Genomic DNA, 20,632 nt, shown 5'->3' with positions numbered 1-20,632 from the left:
CTAACTAGAAAGGAACTTAATTATTCCAGTCAAAAGAAGATAGAGGCCTGAACTGCAGCAGTCAAAGGAAGTTCACAGACAAGTTGATAGATTCAAGATACTTAGGATGCTGAAGCTACTGGATTTGATGTTAGGATAGAGGGAAAGAAAAATCATGGATAATGTTCACATTTCTCAAATTTGCAACAGACACTGGCATCATTCACTGAGATAAATGCAGAAAGGACAAAAGTTTTGACGAGTTCTACTTAAGCTATGTCAAGTTTCAGCTGAATTATCCAAATGAAAATAGCCAGCGGATGGAGTTATCTTCTGGTATCTTCTACTCTGGGAGGAAATAGCAGTATTTTCTGGGATTGATGGGAAAGAGGATACAGTCCAATGAGAATAGAAAATGTTTAACATGCTCATTGTAGAGAACAGAAAACAGGACGTGGGAATATTTTGTTTCAGGATCTAGAGGGAAACTTGAATGCTAAGGGTACCCGTCTGTAAGGCTGTTTAACAATGTTTCCAGCTCATCTGAGCACCCTCAGCACCATGAACTGATCAAGGATTAGGGATCCAATACCAACAGACATGATGATAAATGCCCTCAAAGAGAGAGGCTGAAGTTATGGGTCATGGACTCCAAACTGAATAGGAAAATGGAGGCAACGAACCGAAAAAAAAAAAAAGGCAGGGTAAGTGACTGGAGAGCCTCACGGTCCAAAGAATTAAGAATTATGGGAGTAGTAGAGTAAGAATGCTAGGGAAAAAGGGAGATTGTGGCAGGACTTGAATATCTAATTGGGGATTCACATTACAGAGGAGCTCCAGGAGATAAGGCCGTGAACACTAGAGAATGGAAGCAGTCTTGGTAGATGAGAAACTCAACAAAGTCAAGTGGGTCACCCCATTTGCACTCTCAAATAACCTATGATGACAGGCCTTAACCTCAGAGACGTAGTACAGGAGGGTGTCAACATTTTCAAAACATGATCTGCAGTAAACAAAGCAGGTAACAGGGAAGGAAAATACAGAGAGATACAGCTACACAGCAGAAGCCTCAGAAGGACAGGATTTTATGTTTGATATATAGTCTAAGGTAATAAATATGTTCTTTTAATCAGTTCTCTCATCAGGAAGAGGGGAAAAAATGGCTGAATACCAACAAGGAAAACCAAGAAAAACTTTCTCTCTTACCTTTTAGAAAGACATAGGCCGTATCAGCACAGTCAAATAAACATTCACATCCACATTAAGAAAATTATAGTAGTGAGCACAAAATAAAAGGTATTCTTTGTTTGCTCTGTGAGCATTTTCTGCTATGTTATCACTAACAGAGGGATATAAAGGGCACTCAGTGCACCAGCTCCAGGGCCAGACAGCATGGGTCTGAACTCTGATTCTTCCGCTCACTAGCTGTGTGGTCTCCAACATAGGCCTCATCTTTCTGAGACTCATGTTCCTCATAGGAATAATGCTGTAATACCACACATGACTGACAGGGTTACATTCTAACCCATTATGTTATGTTATGTTCTCAACATTACTCACAAGAATAAATATTCATTTAAACTATTGGCAGTATCAGAAATGTGCATATCACCCTCATTTACAGTAAAAATGGAAAATTATGAAATCAATTTAGTTTTCAAAGTGACTAACACTTTCAGATACCTCTACACAAATGATACTTTTTAACTGTTTACAACTATCTTGTGAACTAACTGCAACCAATAAAGAGTAAATCTTCATGAAATGTCTCTCTCAAAACAACTTAACATACAGCATTTCACAGTGAATGTTTAAATACAAAGAATGAGAAAGGTAGTAAACTACTGTTCACAGTGGGGCAAGTCAGTGAGGGAGGGGTTCCCAGGCAGGCAGTTAAGAACACAGAAAAAGGAAGAGAAACCATCTTCTCAATGTTTTTATTTTTAAAAGCCTTGATAAGTATCTGCCTTTCAAAAAAAGATTTTGAATAATGCCTTTCAAAAAAAGATTTTGATAAAAATAGGTAACAGCTTAGTTGTTTTAATGAAATATACATGGGCCACAGATTTTTTTCTAAAGAAGTATAAGCAGAGGAAAGAAGAAAAATAAAAAAAGAATAAGCAACTAGAAAGCCTCGAAGTTTGAAGAATTATGAGAGTATACTGGTAGGATAACGACACCATAAATCAAAAGAGGCATCAACTCCTATGTGGTTTCCATTGAAGACTTCTCTAACAGGCATCCAAAGCTCAAACATTGATAGGCTTGAAAACATCTTAACAGGACTCAGTTCTACATGGACTTCAGTAATTTAGAGGACTTCCAGTAAGATGATCACCCAGAGCATAAGCCTCCACTGTGTGGAAATGGTTTTCACTTTGACCATCTCTCCAGTTGAAAACTAAACACACAGATCAGTAATTAAAGACATTGCTAAGATGCTAAGATGATGATCCAAGTTGACAGTTTCAGGGAAAAAACGACCATGTTGTCCAACCCCTGAAAAATGACTTAACCTTTTCAGGGATAATCAATCATTCTACTGATCTGTGGAGGAAGTGGCTATAAGAGAAACTTCAGACACCTGAAAATATTTCTTACAAAAATAATGCATGTTCATTGTAAAAATTCTGAAAGCAGAAATATAATAATCTATTTACCCCTAAATCCCACCTCCAAGAGACAGATACTCTATATTAACCTCTAGTCTACTTCAACATTCAATATTAATAATATTCAATATTAAATCTTTCCATTAAATACACGAGAGAAAAAAAATGGAATCATACAGGAACATATTCTTTTTTCACTTTAAGATACTTAATCAGCAAATTTGTTGTTTTTTTGTTTTGTTTTGTTTTCTATGAGACTGAAGGTTTAAACAGTTCAGAGTTTAAAACTTAAGAGAGGGAAATGTGTTGGCAGTTCTTCCCTCATTACACTTCATTTGCTAAATATGGAACCAATAAGCTGCTGTTAATGAAACCCGAAGTTCAGTTCTCCGATATAAACACTCATTGATGTAGCATTAACTTAGACACCAAATGGCAGCATTTAAATACTCAATTGGGTATGTTAAAATTTTTAATGACAAAAAACGCATGTACATACATACATATATGTGTATTATTCCCGAAATAATACAATCAAATGTTAATCTATAGAAATGCACCTCCAGTGTTTTGTTTTTTAATAGCAGCCCCTGGAAATACAGTATGCACATACCTGTTTACATTTGTCTCCATGTATATACAAAACATACAAAAGTATCACAAAACAATATTTATTCTTACCACCTGCAGCATATTGTTTGGTGTTATTTTTTCTTTAAGGCTTGTAATAATCCCGTAAACTGTTTTTGCAAATCCCTAGTAAGTCATAACCTACAGTTTAGAAAACAGGAAAAAAATCAGAGAATGAGTGTTTGTGGTAACCTATCTTAAATTTTAACAATAACTACTTCAAAAGCTGGACAAGCAGAGACTAGTAAGGGTTTTAGCTCCATAGCTACTTTGAATAATGGAGGACAAGGTGAAAAGGGCAAAGTTAAAACTTTAATTCACAATCAACACAGTGAGTAGTCTTGATTAAAGGCCCTAGACCTACACTCCCTAAACCAAAGGTCAAGTTCACTAATTTCAGTCTACAAACTACAGCAAAAGCTGTGACTCCAGAGTGATTCAAGACATTAAACGCAGGCTCAATGAAAATTAATCTACCAATGCAGATTTACTATGATGTATGTGCCATTCTTTTGTGTGGATTGAAAAATAAAGCTGAAATGTTATCATTTGGCTTTCTGTAAAAATTTTCTCAGTGAACATGAATTACTTCTATTGTAGATGCAGAGAGATACAGCAATCCCCAATGATCTGAAATTTACTGCCACCAAATTATTATCTTGAACTGCCCTATTTGAAGTACACAACCATAGCTGAGGAAGCATTGGCCCTGTTAAGTATAAAACAATCCCTCATGGCTAATCCACTCAATATTCACCACTTAACCTTTTAAACCCAATTTATTACTAAATCAATGAAAGGAGATGACAGCAAAATAAGTTAACACAAAAACTGAGTAAATGCAAGTATGTAAAACATGCAAGTGGCATTTTTCAACTGTGATCTGAAATGGTGAAATTTATCTAAAAATCCTTTCCCTCACCCCCTTACGATCCTATCTCCCACCTCTCCCCAACCACACCGCCCATATGAATTCCAATTCTGGGGGCTCCATTCTTTGTCATGAGATCATTATACTAAAATACTGTTTTGATTTCTAACCAATAAAATTACTTTTATTTATATCTTACCTCTATCAGAATTGTTTTTAAAAAAAGATTTGAGGTAGTTATAAAAAAGGAGGTTAAGAACACATCAAACTCAAAAAAGCAGTTAACTTAATAAAGTCCATATTTAAGGGCTGCCTTAAAACAAATCACAGTACCTTAAAATTCCAACAATGATGACTTCTTTGGGCAATCACATTTTTGTAAAATAGAATGGCAGCTTGACTATTATAACTCATTAAAATTCAATCTTACATAATTTGAAAATTCCTAAATGTCTCTAAGTTGTTTAATGATCCAGTGATTCAAATAAATATATAATCATATACATAACTATTAGAGTGCATATATATGTAGAGATATGTGTGTGCTTATGTGAATGCAAAACAAAATTCAGAGGCCTGACTTTAATCTTAAAATACATGGTAATTCCTATTATTTCAGATGAAAAAAAAAAATTATATAATTGACTATTAAATTGAAGATGAAACTATGAACTCTTTATAAAGTATAATTTATCAGCATGATCAGCAGAACTAGGAGTATCTACCTACTCTACCAAGCTGTGTGCTGAACTCAATACCCTGCAGACTGAATTCTGAGAGCCCAAAAGTAACAAGATAAAGTCAGATCTCACTGAAACAGAACCAAGCTTCCAGCAACCTCAGCTGTCTGTAACCAGCCAAGAATCCAAAGACCACCTTCGGAGGTAAAATCTGTCGTCTCAGAGTGATGTAACAGAAGATTCCTCCCCCCAGTCCCACTTAATAACTTGTGAATTCATTTGCTACCTATAACAAACCTGTAACAAACAGATAAGGAATTCAATGACAAACATAATGGAAGATTTTTAAAAACTCACAATAGTGTAAAGCCAGTGATCAGTATTCTATTTTTAAAAAGACCTGTCACATTCTAAGTGTTTTGTAAAAGAGTTAAAATTATTTAAATGAAAATAATCTTATTATGCTCTAAACTTCTCAACGTTTTGTCAAAATTATATTCTTTTAAATTTGATACTTAGGGCAATAAATCGCTATCTAACCTGTGAGATAACAGAAAACAATGTATGTTGGTCTGTGTCCCAGGCTCCTGATACAGAGCTCCTAAATCCCTTGGGATTTCCTAGGTGATAGCAGGATCTTTTGTTCTAAAAGATTACTCCAGGTGGGCTTCTGGATGGAGGCTGACCACCAGAAAGACTAAGCCATGATTAGAAGCTTGGAACTTTCAGCCGATTCCCCATCCCCCAGAGAGGAGAGAAGGGCTGGAGATGGAATTAACAATCATCATGCCTACTGATGAGGCCTCCATAAAATCCCCAAAACACATGCTTTGGAGTGGCTGAACACAGAGATGTTGGCAAGGTAGCAGCGCTCCTGGAGAAGGTGTGCAAGATCCTTGTCCCCTGCCGCATGCCTGCCCTACTCATCTCTTCAACCTGGATGTTCATCTGTATCCTCTGTCATATTCTTTTTGAATAAACTGGCAAACAGCAAAGCAAACTGTTTTCCTGAGGTCTGTGAGCCACTTTCACAAATTACTTGAAGCCAAGGAGGGGGTTGTGGGAACCTCCAATTTACAACTGATCACCTCTGGTCTACAGCTGATTAGTCAAAAGCACAGGTGACAGCCTGAACTTTTATAACTGGCATCTGAAGTGGGGGAACCCTTGTGAGACTGAGCCCTTAACCTGTGAGATCTGATGCCATCTCCAGGAAGGAAGTGTCAGAATTGAGTTAAACGTAAGATCCCAGCTGGTGTCAGAGAATTGTCTGGTGTGAAGAAAACCCCTACACATCTGGTGTCAGAAGTGCCAAGTGTGGTAGCAGTATGACAGTGACAGAGAAACACAGAAGCAAGACAGTCTTTCCTAATACATTACTCACCCTCTAAAAGCCATCCAGAATATCTCAATGCTAGGGTTTGAGGATAGTAAAGACTTATTATTTTCAATTTCTTCAGTGCAGAATTTTGTTACATGAGATATTTCATAAGAACACAGAATGGTTATTAATAACAAGGTTCCAGGGGCACATTTAACATTTGATACACAGTATATTCTTTTCTCTGGTCCTGAAGAAACCCTACAAGCATTGTAATTATAATTTTATAGGTTAGAAAAATGAAATTCAAAGATGTTAGTGGCCCAAGGCCACCTGGTGGCAGATCAGGGCTAGGAAACCCAGGTGTGTATGAAACCCAAACATGTACTTGTTACCCCAGGGGCTAAGGTTAAGTTATCTCCAAATTTTACCTTGTTTTGAAAATGAGGTTTTTGGACTTGTGGTTATTTAGTGGATTTCCTATTACTGAATAAAACAGTTCAATAAAATAAAATGAAAGGCCAAATGAAGGTCAGTTTTAGTCTGAATGAATCTCTTATTCTTAAGAAAGGGAGACCAACTTGGCCAGATATAAGCAGGCTCATAAACAACAGAAACTTCTCCTGAGGATACAGCTAATGGCAAGTGCAAAAATGGGTAAGGAAGTTCCTCCTGAACATATTATGAGGGCATCTGGAAACAATTATAAGCAAAATAAAAATAAGTGCAGAATATTACTGAAAGAACTGCACTGAATCAGCACACTAGCTAGTTATATTATAGCACCTGTACAAACACTGATGCCTGGACTGGGACATAAGGAGGCAGGGTCCAGGAACCCCAAAATCATAAAATTAAAAGCAGATGAACAGAAAAAAGTCCTACCTAATATATGTAATAGCTGACATTGTCATCTGGGGTTTGAGATCCCTTTCTTGCCACTGATCCTTTTATAATAATATACATTAAAAGTCACTGATTTTCATAAAGCAAATATTCCACGAGTATTAATATATAAATAAAATACCCATTGTTTTCCAACAATCAATTTAAATGTATTTAAGACATGTAAAAATATCTTAAGAGTTATAAAATTTTCATTTAATGGTGCTTAATACTCATTTGCCTAAAATTGTACCTCAGGTTAAAAAAACGTTAAGTACTTTTACTTTGGGATTGTTCCAAACTGTATTTCAATATTCTCCATCAACAGAACCAAGGAAAGAAACATTCTCCTCTACTGGCAATTACATCAAGCAAAGTAGGAATCTTTCCTAATGGTAACACCACAAATAAAAGCTGTATGATTTATTAACTGATTGATTATACAATTAATTAGAAGTATGTTCAACTTCAAATCTTAAGACTTCATGATATTATTATCTTAACACTCATTCATTGAACAAATACTACTGAATGCTTTCTATGAATAGAAAGAATGGACCCAACTGAGGATTTAGCAATGATCAAGAAAATTCTATCTCAGCCCTCAGGGAATCTGGAGACAGAGGCAAATTCCACGGAAACATTTAATTTCTATAAAACTAGCAACAAATTCACAGAAATTATAGTAATAAAAGCTTTTAAATATAGAAGAAAACTACAGTTAACTCAATTATCTGAGGCAAATACAGCTTTCAAGTACCGTACAAGTAAAATTATCTACTATGCTTATGTTAAATGGTACTGGGGAACAGGGATTTTTGATCACTCCAGTCTAGTGAGAAATGAGAGGATGAGCAGTGATTTGACAGCAATGATGGGATCAAATCTCAGCCTCGTACTGACAGTATGGCCTGGAAAACCTTAGAAAAACCTCTCCGCCTGTGAGTTATTAAAAGGTGCTTAATTAAGAATGCACTGCTCAAAGCAGGCTTTCTCTAAATAGCTACCTGTTCACTAATCTGCCCGACAGCAAAGGGCAAAACCACAAATCCTAGATAAGTAAAGTGCATCACCGTGAGAAACATCCCCTCCCACCCAGTGCTAGACTCAAGGAGTGCAACAGAATCTTCCATGGAGATTCATTAGTTGATCTGAAGTTCCAGACAATCTCAGAATACACTGAGGTTTACCCTCAAATATAAATGCAAAAACACTTTCAAGAGAGAAACAAAATGATTATCTATTTTTTCCAAATTTATTGGCTTCTAAAAATTGGCTAAATGGAGACCATTTCTTAGACTTGCTCTCTAACTAACTGTTGTTTTAAATGCAGGGATAGACATTTCATATGGTATCTGCAGTTACAGTGACGTCTCCCCACGGTTCTGCTGTGCTCTCAACTCCAGGAGATCCCACTCACACTGCACTCCAGGTAAATGGGGCCTCCCGGAGCAAAAACAGGAAAACTGTAAAAGGTGCCCCCTGCAACCATCCACCATAATCTCAACAACTGTCATCAATCTGGATAGCTTTTTAACAATATTTATGATCCTCAGTCGAAGTATAAAAATCACAAAGGAAAATTCTATGTTTAAAAACATACATCTAACTACCAAGCGGTTATTTCCTTAGGCCTAAGGCACTTCACTTTCAACCACAGCACCTCAGTCTCTTCCCACACCCTACCTTCTATTTCCTCCTCACTACACTAAACCCTGGATAGAAAGGAGTTGCAAGTGAAAGGAGAGTCAGGACATCAGCAACATGCAAACGCAACATTTCCAAAAGAGTCGTGCATTTAACATCATAATTAGGCATGTAGTATGTGATTTTACTAATGGGTAACTTTGGCATTATGTGGTACCTTTAGAACATGAAAAATTAAGTAGTTCATAATAGAATCAGACTACATCAACAGTCGCACATCTCTCTCATAACACAGCTGGCAACGTTAACACATGACATAAAGCAATATTAAATGATGCCAGTACACATAACCTATTTTACTGATAGATATATTCACATGGTTCGAAATTCAAAACTACATAGAAAAGTATACACTGAACTTTTGCTCCCACACCGTTCTCAATTCCTGTTCCTCCGCACCCTCCATGGCAACCATTTTTACTAGTTGTTTCTTTCCAGTGTATTTGTACAAATACTAGTAAATTGAAATAAATTTTTATTTCCCCACTTTAGAGAAAAGGCACTATGTGGTATCCTTTGCCCCACACCTTGCCTTTCTTAATCAAATTATCCTAGACATCTCTCCACATCAGTACAAAGAGATCTTCCTTACTCTTTTTTTATAGCTGTAGTATCTCACTGTGTGGATACAACGTAATTTATTCAACTAGTGCCCTATCAGGTTGCTTCCAAAGCATCTTCTTAAGTGACACGTTTTTCAAGTCTCTTTTGTTAATGTAACAAAGTGAATTATCAATATCAGAGGATTTGCTGTCTTAGACCTATAATAATACAATGTATTAGTAACCTACTGTTCATATTTATAAGAACCATCAGAAACTTCTACCTCATATGGCTACATTCTTTCCCCATCAGAGTTTAATGAATTTATTATAGGATCTCTCAGAGCATTGTGCATTGTGAATCTCCAAAAAGTGTAATATGTGGCATTTGCCAAACTTATCTGGCTACAAAATGGTTCTTTGACAAACCTCCTATAGATGTAGTATTCTGTAAAATAAACTTTAGCTAATGCTGGGTAGATGCAATAATTATCGTCATTCATTTAAGCTAAATGTAAGAACTTCTATTTTTAAGGATGGCAGGAAACCAAACTGAGCTGTTAGACTAGACATTCCTTAGCTGTTTTTTTGGATTATAAACCCCTTCGAGATTCGAATGTAAAGCTATTTGACCCTCTCCTGGAAAGAATGCATGCAAACATAAAATTTTTCAGTTTCTAGGGATTCACAGACCCAAGGCCCATCCACAGTCCCCATGGTCATTTTCTATTTTAGAAGTAATCTTAAATCACAGTGCTGAACTGTCTATGGCACATTAATACTCCAAATGCTAGGACAGAACCCAGAGCACCCTCCAGGCAAAGCTAACAAAAGAAGAGTAGGGAATTCCCCATGAAGTACACCTTGGTGCATACTCACAGGAATTAGGTTTAACAGTTCATGATGTCAAGCAACGTAAATCCTAGTAAATAACTGTGGGAACTATAACAAAGGGTTGTAGTCTGATTTTCACACAGGTGTCTCTCATTCCAAATAAATAAAATCAGATTCTTACAGGATTAAAAAAGGTGGCCTTTAATTCACATTACACAATATGAAATCTTAATACCCAGAATTTTTCAAATGTAGTACATTTCACATTAGACAATAATATCTACTAAAAATATAATTCTGCTGCAGATTTTAATGAATGTGAGTGCCGAGAAGGAAAATTTTATGAGAGTTTTAAATGTAGATCAAAGAATCCCCAAGTATAATCATAGTCTCATAGGTGAAATATTAGAAGAAAAGGGGTATTAAATTTAAAATGTGATAAATGCAGGGATACCACATGTAGTTTTGGGGGTGGTACCCTACAGAAGGGCACTCAGAAGAGAGGGCCGGGAGGGGCTGAAGCCCAGCACCAACTCCTCTCAAGCCTTGTGCGAGTCTGAATCTACTTAAAAGGGGCATCTTTGGAAATTCCAACAAATGCAGTCCTGCAACATCCTTCTTCCCTCCCTTCCATGACACTTCCTCCCCTCAAAAGCCCACCCACAGTAAATATTAAAACGTGCTCAATTTTTGAAAAAGGAAGTATGTTTTCCTAGATCAAGATAACATCCTAGTGGCCAAAGTATAATGGAATGGAAATTTCTAATTTAAATTCTTATCAAAAATTTGTTTCTTAAGAGGACTTTTTTTTAAAAAATACAAACATCTCCAATATTACCACGGAATTCAATGGGAAGAGAGAGTCTACTATACATAAATTAGCTTTAATCTATTTTTGTTGAATACACCAATTCCTGAGGTAAGAGTAGTTCTGTGTAACTACTGTCAGTATTTTTCCAGAACACTGAAAATATTCTATATACAAAAGAACATGCACCAAGCATAAAGCACCAAGTGTTAATTATATGTTATGGCAAATGATGAGAAAAGTTGCAAGTTATCATCTTTTCCCTTGTCATGCTCTCTCAAGAAACCATTCCACACTCCCTTCCACAATAAAATAAAGTATAAGCATCTTGCACATTTTCAAAGGAATATCCACTTCCCAAATTCCTAACCAGAGATGACACATAACAGCTTCTCCAAATCAAGCAATCTGACAAAAAAGCAATACAGTCCTGGTCCAGAGAGGATGATTCTATACTGCCCAACATGTGAACAGAATAACAATCGAATGATGCCAGTACACATAACATTCTCTACAGTAGAAAAAGAAAGAATATTTAAATATTAAAGCACCTCTCTCTTCTGTTGCATTATGAAAGGTACATTATGCTTTACCCTTCACTTGGATACTATCCCCAAACACCAGCTTAAGTAAACTCATTAAAATCCAGACTATGACTTAAGAAAAATATATTTTAAAATATCCTTTGGAGGAAATTTGACAATCTGTTTAAAATAGCCAAACTAGAGCCTTTCTATACAGCTATGTCAACTCCAGACAAAAATGCAAATCTACACCATAATCCCATTAGCCTTCTAAAAAGCACTGAAAAAGTGTTTGGCCATTCTCATCTTTCACCAGTCATTTAAAAAATGTCTAGTCCATAGAAGCAAGGAGTCACTAATTTAGAAATCTCGCACTACTCCAGTCTACTAGTCCTCTGCCCTCAGGAAGCCTTAACAGCAGCACTGCCAAACACCGTCATAAGATCCTAACACTATGCTAACCAGGGACCCCTTCATGGTTCATTATCATTACAATTACATACAATCCTGAAAGTCTCCCCAAGTTGTAAAATCCAGTGAGTATCAATCAACAAAATACATGACGTCTGCTAAACAAAAACAGAGGCAAACTTCATTGTACACTAGAATGTTGGAATAGCCACTTGCTTTTGTACAGGAATCAATTCTCTCCTTCAAGAGGCTAAAAGCAGGTGGCTAAAAGGCCAATTGCACCTTTTCATGTGTATGCACTGATCCTTAGTACTACACATGCTCACTGCAAAACTGAAAATACTGTGCCCATAAAAAAGTGACACTATGGAAGAATCTATTATCAATAAGAGGAAGCTATAGTAAATCAAAAGTCACACTGCCTATAGCATGAACCCCATGAATCACCTCTATGCTCCTTTATATAAATGGCCCATTTTGTCAGTTGCAGATCCACTTTAAGATCATATTTGTGGCAAAATACAGTATGAAAGAAGAGGAAGTAAAGAGGAAGAAACACAACCCATTACAGGATGTTGACAAGTCTAAACACAAGGTTTTAGAATATACTGGTTAGCACACCACATACCACTAAAATAATATACACCAGGTTCCTTCAATACCAGGTTACTTTGGCTTTCGATTTTAACCTACTCAAGTAACGAGTCTCATGTAAAAAAATACTCAAACTTCTATACCCTAAGCCTCTCATATATGAAAACCTGTCTACTTCCCAGTCTCAGTGACCAAATAAAACAATTCTTCAACTCAAATATCCCAATTTCATTTGGACAGATGGCAGATTTGCTGTCTTTCCCTTTATTACAACTCTGTGTACTGTGGCCCAGATATACCAACTATAAGGCAAAAACAAAATAACTAAAATCCTAATAATGTGCATATTATCTCTAGAGCTGTCAATACCCCAACCACAGATACCCAAAGAGAGAAATGGTTATTTAAAGGCCTACCAAAAAACCTTCTACTTGCCAATCACCACTGAATTCATACTGGGTTGTTAATATCTTTTATTTATTCTGATGACTGCTTCTTTTAAAGTATTGCTAACAGACTCATGAAAATGTTTTAACTAGTGCTCACAAATGGAATTAGCAGGAATGCAAATGCTGTGACTGTGTTTGCTATACATGCCAAAATAAACTCAATGAGGTTAGGACTGTGTCTACCTTGCTTACCTACATCCCCAGGGCCTGGCACCTAGGAGACACTTAATAAACACCCATAAAATGAAATCGTATAACACCAAAATTCGCAGAACAGCCCCCAAACTTCAGTGGTAATGGAACTGTGTTAATGCCTGGAAGAAAGAACGTTTGCTAAAACTTGGGAAACGTCTAAATAGTGCTATTTGCTGTAACAGGATTTAACCTATACCACAGAATAAGACTGACAGTTCAAATCAGCTCTGAAGGGAGGTCTATAATGATGAGTTTTTGAAACAAAACAAAGGTTGCATTTTTTTTATAAGATAGATGACTTTTCTTTCTACCCCAAAACCATAACCAATGAAACTTAAAGAATTTTAAGAGCAGAAGAAACCTTAAGAGACTAAAATATAAAACAGATGGGCTCCAGTTTCTGAGTAATATAAACTGCCACCAATTTATTCAAGATTTTTTGCACGATTACATAACCAACACGGTATTTTGAATATTAATTACATTTTACTTTTTTGACTATGCTAAGCAACTAGTTGTAAAATTGAGAAGCAATGATTGATGAATATATAATCCTCCATTTTTATGACTTTCGCTTACCAAGGGAAAAATCAGTGAGCAAAGATGTAACTTTATCAATGCAAACAGTTCCTCTTTCCAGTTTTTGAGTCAGTGTTCCCTACTTCAATCAACACTTCTCTCATTCTATTTTTAGACTATGTAATAGCGTATTGCATTTGATTTCTATTACTGATTTATGTTTGCAGCAGCCATGTCTTACATTCCCAAAGATTTAGGAGGTATACATATACCCTTCCAAAGTGCTCCCTTTTCATGCCGTTAAAAATAACAGTGTTTGATAATTCCTTTGTCATTTGTCTCCCTCATTTGAATGTATGTTCTGTTAGAGCAGAACTGCCTGGTTCTGTCTTGCTGGACACTACAGAATATTTTCTAAGAGTTATTGCAATGAATGAATGATTTGGAAGGCAATGGGATATATGCTTCTTCTGCTAGCTAAATAGGCAATATTTGAGAAGACAGAATAGATTCTATCCAGATTTATGACAATTCAGATGCTCTAATTTACTGCGCTGCACTGAAAATCTGCAAATAATAAAGGTAAGCACAGACGTCACCATATCTGACACACACTATTACAGAAGGTACTAAAAAACACACCAAAACATAGGTCATTCAAAGGCCACACAAAGAACTAACTACAGGAGATTCCTTAGGACGAGCTTTCCGTATTCCATTACTGTCACTGTGACTGATTTTCCCAAAAACCACTGCTAAATGACTTCACTGTCTGGAGACTCAGTTTTTCTCCATGTTTTGAGAATTTGTAAGTGAACACACTGAAACAATGAATGACTACTCTCCAGGGCCTTACAATAATCTTTAAAAAGGTGGGGGAAGGGTCTAGTTTAAGGAAAACTTTTTAATAAAAACACGTGAAAAGCAATTTCCCTGTTAGTTGCGAAAGCCTGTAAATTTTTTCACCGTACCCTTCCTTTCCCTCCTTCGCTGGTCACAGAGTAAGAGTTGGAAGCCGGAAAATTTCTAACACCTCCATGCCCTGTGAGTCAGGAACTACGAAGGGAGAAGAGAATCAACTGTGGGGACACGTGTGTTCTACAGGAAAGCAGGAAGTCAGTTTCTCGAGCAGAGGCCACCGTCCAAAACGGCAAACCGCGACACCAGCCTTTGGAAAGCCCGCCCCCGCTCCCCTCCAACCCCGAAGCCGAAGCCTGCCTCCCGGGATCCGCGGCGCTGCTCGGCTGATGTAAGGAGGAGCGGCACAGAGGGCTCCGGACGCCTTCCTCCTCTACTTGGCCTGGGGAGGGAGGGCACTCCTCCGGTTCTCGCCAAAAGAGGCGGCGGCGGACCAGGCAGAGTCAGCAGCGACAAGAAGCCTCGGCCCTACGGAAGGCGGGTCGTCCACGCGGCGGGAGAACTCCCCGAACAAAGCACACCGCGCGGGCCGGGCTGGGAGCCGGGAAGAAAGAGGGAAGATCCACCCCGGCCCGTCACCACCGCCCGGGGCTAGAGACAGGTGGAGCCGCGCTCCTCCTCAGAGGGAGCGGAAGGATGGGTTCGCGGGGCTAATCTGAACTCCAGCGCAAAGCAACCGGAATCCTGCCCCGGGCGGGGGAGGGAAGCGAGCACTGCGGAGAGAAGGGGGAGGGATGGTCGGGGTCGCGGCCGCGCCGGGCCGAGGATGCGGGTGCGAGGATGCCGGCGGCGCGCTGCCAGCCACCCCCGGCCGGGCCTCGTCGGCGTAGCGGCCGCCCGACCCTCGCACCCGCGCCCCGGGCGGCCACACAAAGGGGCTGGCGAGGCGTGCCGGCTGCGGGAAGGCAGCAGGGCGCGGGGCCCGGGACGAGGTGGCCGGACCGCGACGCCCGCCGCGCCCCCGCCTTTGTCTGCCTAGCTCCGCGCCCCCGCCGCCCGCGGCGCCCTCACCCTGCTCTTTACCCGGGTGAGTAGCGGTCTCATCTGCTCGCCGGCCCCATCCGCCTCCATGGCCCGCCGGTCAGCCCGCGGCGGCCGCTACGCTACTTCCCCGCGCGGTCCGCCCGCCGCCTTCGAGACCCGACGCGCGCGGGGAAACGAACGTGCGTCCGGGCTAGAGGCGCGCGTGCGTGGGGAGAGCGGGGAGAGCGGGGCGCGCGAAACGCGGAACGCGCGTGTGCGCACGGCGGCTGCGGGGCTGGCTCTCGCCGCGCGGAGAGGCCGGAGCGTGGAACGTGGAGAGATAACCGAGTGAGCGGGAGACGAGGCGGGGGCAAAGGAGGCCGCCGCGTAGGGCTCGGGGGCGGGGCCGCAGGCCGTGACGCGTGCAGCACCGGTCCCGCCCCGGCACGCCCCCACCCCGCCTCCGCGTCACGCCCACCCTGCCGTGTGGCCCCGCGGGCTCCTCCGCTAGGCCTCCCGGAGGCGGGGCGGGAGGAGGCGGAACGGGCGTGTGTCCCACCCAGTCGGCGGCTCTCTGAGCCCCGCAGGCGCCCCGCCCCCGGCAGCTCCTCAGGAGGCCCCGCCCCTCTTTGTAAAATCTTAGCCGGCCGAAACTAATTAACTCGTTTTTGGCGTCGGAGGTTCCTCTGGGGTTCGGAAGCGGGGTGACGGTCACCCCCGCCTCTTGCTACAAACTATATACTTTAGAGGCAGAGGGAAGGCGGTCGCCACTCTTCATGGACGCTCACTGGAACCCTCACGGAACTAACGGGTCTTCGCGACTCCGCAAGGTTTTCTTTCTCAATTCAGTAGGATTGAACGCCAGTTGGGGCCTGGAAAGAGGGGCACTCCTGACCAGACCTCCTCGTGCGCTTGCGCCCTCGACGGGCGCCACACCCCGAAGTCCACCGTCAAATACCCACAGCTCATCTGGGGGGTAACGCTACCTGCCGCATAGGCTCGGTCAAGGATCCAGTGCATTTCCGTGAACGTGTCTGACACATAGCATGCTTGTTAAAAACATTCTTGTTCAGAGTTACCGTGCAAAGTTTTAAAGATGACAAAAGAATTAGTTGAGAAGTGGAAGGAAACAGTTTCACGGTAGGTCTGGGGCGCATATCCTCCCCATCTCCTAGAGGATATTAGTAAAGTCTTTGTCAGAAAGTTAAGGATGCTGGATGACTCGTTCCTGGCTCGGCTTCTAGTCCCCTCCTGTTCTAACTTTCCCAGAGAGTTGCGTTGAGGCTGGCGAACACTATACACTTAACTTGCAAAAGAGCAGAGTATGTGCTGCTATTAATAATATCTACCATTTAAAGGGGCCTGAAATTAGAGACTGTGACGTTTTGCAAACATGCTTCATCTCTAATCCTCACACACTACAAAATGTTTTACTATCTCCATTTTACAAATGTGGAAGCTGAGGCTTACCAAGATAACTGGTTTTAGGTCCTGGTTAATGTAACTACTCTTTCTATTGCACCATTCTAGTGCCTCATTAAGGACAAATGAACAACAATAAAAGGAATACAAGATGAAACCAGAATGAAAAGTAAAGAATTGGAAGAAAGAGGAGAGCTGGAATTAAAAAAAAAAAAAAAAGCCTCCTAAAATTGTTTTAGGCACCAGTCACTTGTGCCCATACCATCACTCTCTACAGTAAATATGATTTATATTGAAGAATTAGTTCTGAACCTCCCCTACCATAAAATTGCAATTGGTGTACATAATTGGTCTATCCCCTTTCTGCATTGCACTTATTCTTTTACAACATTCTATATAGTTTATGCTTAATTATGGCTTCTTGTCTGTATACACACGCACGCACACACACACAGGTGTGTGTGTCCTCCATGTAAACACACAAGCAGCAATTTTTTTGTCTACTTTGTTTGCTGTTACATTCCTAGTGTGCTAGAAGAGTGCTTGGCCCTTGTAAGCTCTCAGCACATGTGTTAATTGAATGAATATGGCGAGTGGGGACCTAACATCCTTTAAGATCTAAGAGCATCCTATGTGACAGCTGAGGATGTGGCCAAAGGAGCAATGGGAACAAAGCAGGAGCCAAGACCCTTGAAGGCCTCACAAATACACACTCAGGAGACCATGCTAGAAAATGAGTTTCTCCTCCTCCATCTTACGAAAAATAAGTAAGCCCCAAGTTTATTTAGTCCACAATCCTTTTTTGAGTGACTTCTGTGTTGCCATACACTTTTTCCACTCCTCACTTCATCCCAACTACTAAAAAGATAATGTAGGAAAGACCTGAATTATAGAATTTATTATTACTCTTAATTACCCACTTAATTCAGACTCAGCCAGAGTTCATCCTGAGGTGATGGGTGTATTGAGTAAAGAAAATAATGTGTGAAAATTGCTTTTGTGCAAATAGAGATAGCTATAAAATGTTCCAAGGTGCTGAAAAGCAAATTGTCCTCTTCAGTATTTTAAATATTCATCCAAAATGTAGCATGGGGGAACATTTGCTAAACAAAGGTGAATGTGAACCTAAATACGTTGCTAATAATGAACTTGCAGCACCTAAAATTAATGACATTTTGCTATATCCCAAGTTCAGGAACTTCCTCAGTTTCTGGAGCAGTAGGTAATACTAACAGGGACTTGGATACAACCTCTTGGCAAGATCTTCATCCTGAGGAGCAAATAATCATCCAGTAATCTTCCTCCAACAGTTCTCTATGAGGCAGGGCATATTTTCTAAAGTCAAATAGCAGCTTCTTTGTCCTTTGGAAAACCTGGAACCATCCTTGACCTTTCGCAGAGGATTCTTTAACAACTATGTGTTTCTTCATTGCCTCTTCTTGGTCATAGCTGAAATTTAAATGTTCCCAATCATTTGCTCCTATAAGGAAAGCTAAAGTCCTTGGAATAGGGTTTAGTAAGAGCACCAGGGCAGCCTCACCAGGGGAAAGACAGAAGGTAAATTGTTGAAAAAAAAAAAAATGTTGCTCCTTACTTCTGTAGGCTAAGCCCACAGATAAATTTAAAACAAAAACCAGCCCTGGTCCCTGATCTGATGAAGTTCAGAGGAGAATATATGAATATACAAACCACTGCCAGCAATACTATGTGTTCAGCTCTGATACAGTCATGGGGATTTCACTGTAAGAGAATGAGATGACTTTTGCTAGAGGCAGAAGGAGATGGGGGCTGCCAGCTGTGGGAAAAAGCTGAAAATCTGCAGAGAAATCAAGTAGATTTGAACTGAGTCATGAATGATAATGGTATAACTTCACCAAATAAGGGGTAGGGTGGGGGAAGGAAATACAGGCAGAGGTAACGGCAAGATAAAGGGCATTGATCTGTAGAAGCAGGATGCCCAAAGGTGAAGCATTCCTGCTCCTGAGACAAACTGCCTGGGGCTGATTCCGTTCATGCTAATTGTCTTTAGGCAAATTACCTCACCTCTCCAACCCTCTTTGAAAGTAATAGTGGTACTCTCCTCATGGATTTGCAACGAAGATTAAATGAGAGCATCTAGCACACCTAACTACTCTGTATACCATAATGATGGAGACATAACATTGTACATTTGCCTAAGCCCGCAGAATGTACACCAAGAGTGAACCTGTAAATTATGAACTTTCAGTGACAATGATGTAGAATGTAGATTCGTCTATTGTAACAAAAACACCGTTCTGATGGAGAATGTTGATAATGGGGAGGCCATGCATGTGTAGAGGCAGGGGGTATAAAGGAAACAGATCTCGGTACCTTCCCCTCAATTTTCCTGTGAACCTAAAGTTGCTTTTAAGAAATAAAGTCTTAATAAAAAGTAGCCAAAGGAAAAAAGCTTAAGTCGATGCCTCAGGAAATTTAAAAAAGGCATTTTAATCTGCTTTCGCTAATTAAAAGTGGTGGGTACAGTGTGTATTCAGATATGTTCACTGAAACATTTGTGGTAGAAAAACTGGCAGTATGTCAATAAGGAGGATCAGTTAAATATATTTTGGTACTTCAAATGATGAAATAAAGTTCTTCAGCATCAAAAGAATGAGTTAGGTAAGTGCTGATAAGGAAAGTGTTTCAAGATACATTATCAATATTATTAAGTTCCTCCCTCCTGCCCTCCCCCCAAAAAAGGTAAACTGAGTAACAGTTGGTATACTATGATTCTTTTTGTAAGTAAAAAGAAAAATTTTATGTTTACATCAGTATATCTGTTACCTCTGGAAGTTAAGCCACTGCTACTAATAGATGTCAATGGACAATGTAAAAGTACCTGTCTTTATTGCTTTATTCTTCGTATTTTAATATCAATGAGAGCTATGTGAGCAATAAAAACAAGGGTCATATTTTGTTTCTTTATATTTCTCTATATTTAAAAAATCTAATTTTAAATGTTACATATTTTTAAACTTTATGTAGGCAATGGGATTTGGTTTATTCTTATAAACATGTCTTTAGGGATAATCTACTTGGAAGAATCCTGAATTGGTATTTCAGAAGTTCCCTTAATATCACCTTAACTTCAAATATCAATATAATTTAGGCAAAGTACTTTCTTTGGTTTAAATTTCACAGATAATTGTGTCAGTCTTTCCCCATTACTTGTATGGAAAGATACAACGTCTTTAAATTGTTAAATTAGTCAAGGGATGTTGAAAAAAGAAATACAGTCCTACTCCCAAGTATTTACCCAAGAGAAATACAATTATTTTCATAGGGAAAAACCTATACATAAATGTTTATAGAAAATTTATTCATAATGGAATGAATAAACTGGAAATAATGCCAATGCCCTTTAATATGAATTATGGACAAATGAGAGTGAATGGATAAATTGTGGTACATCCGAACAATGGAATACCAATCTGCAACAAAAAGAAAAAACTACTGACAAAACAATATAGATTAATAGAAAATGAATTGTGCTAAACTTAAAGAAGCCAGCTTCAAAAGGCTACATTCTGTCTGAATCCATTTATGTGACATTCTCAAGGAAAACAAGAAACAGAAAACAAATCACTGGTTGCCAGGATTTAGGGCTAGGGACTGGGTATTCACTGCAGAGGGACAAGAGGGAACTTTCTGCAGTGATGAAACTGTTGTATTTCTCTATCATGATGGTAGTTGCACAATTGTGTGTACGCATCTGTCAAAACTTAATACTCTACACTAAAAAGGATG

General features: G+C 39.5%; 1 protein-coding gene across 6 annotated transcripts in view; it reads right to left on the bottom strand.

The window, feature by feature from the left end:
- SLC4A7 (solute carrier family 4 member 7) overlaps positions 1-19,855 on the bottom strand; it is a 106,551-nt gene extending 86,696 nt beyond the window's left edge. Inside the window, exon 1 of one of the 6 annotated variants that reach the window (XM_036886198.2) lies at positions 15,503-19,855. In XM_036886198.2, the coding sequence (XP_036742093.2) occupies positions 15,503-15,550 (48 nt within the window). In that variant the 5' untranslated portion in view covers positions 15,551-19,855. The remainder of the gene's footprint in view (positions 1-15,502) is intronic. The other 5 variants (XM_036886199.2, XM_036886197.2, XM_036886202.2 and 2 more) reach the window with 5 other exon arrangements.
- Between the last annotated feature and the right edge of the window lie 777 nt (positions 19,856-20,632).

The sequence above is a fragment of the Manis pentadactyla genome, chromosome 14 (assembly GCF_030020395.1).
Source record: "Manis pentadactyla isolate mManPen7 chromosome 14, mManPen7.hap1, whole genome shotgun sequence".
NCBI classification, from domain to species: Eukaryota; Metazoa; Chordata; class Mammalia; order Pholidota; family Manidae; genus Manis; species Manis pentadactyla.
The sequence above is the reverse complement of the archived record's forward strand: the minus strand, read 5'-3'. Positions and strand labels throughout refer to the sequence as shown.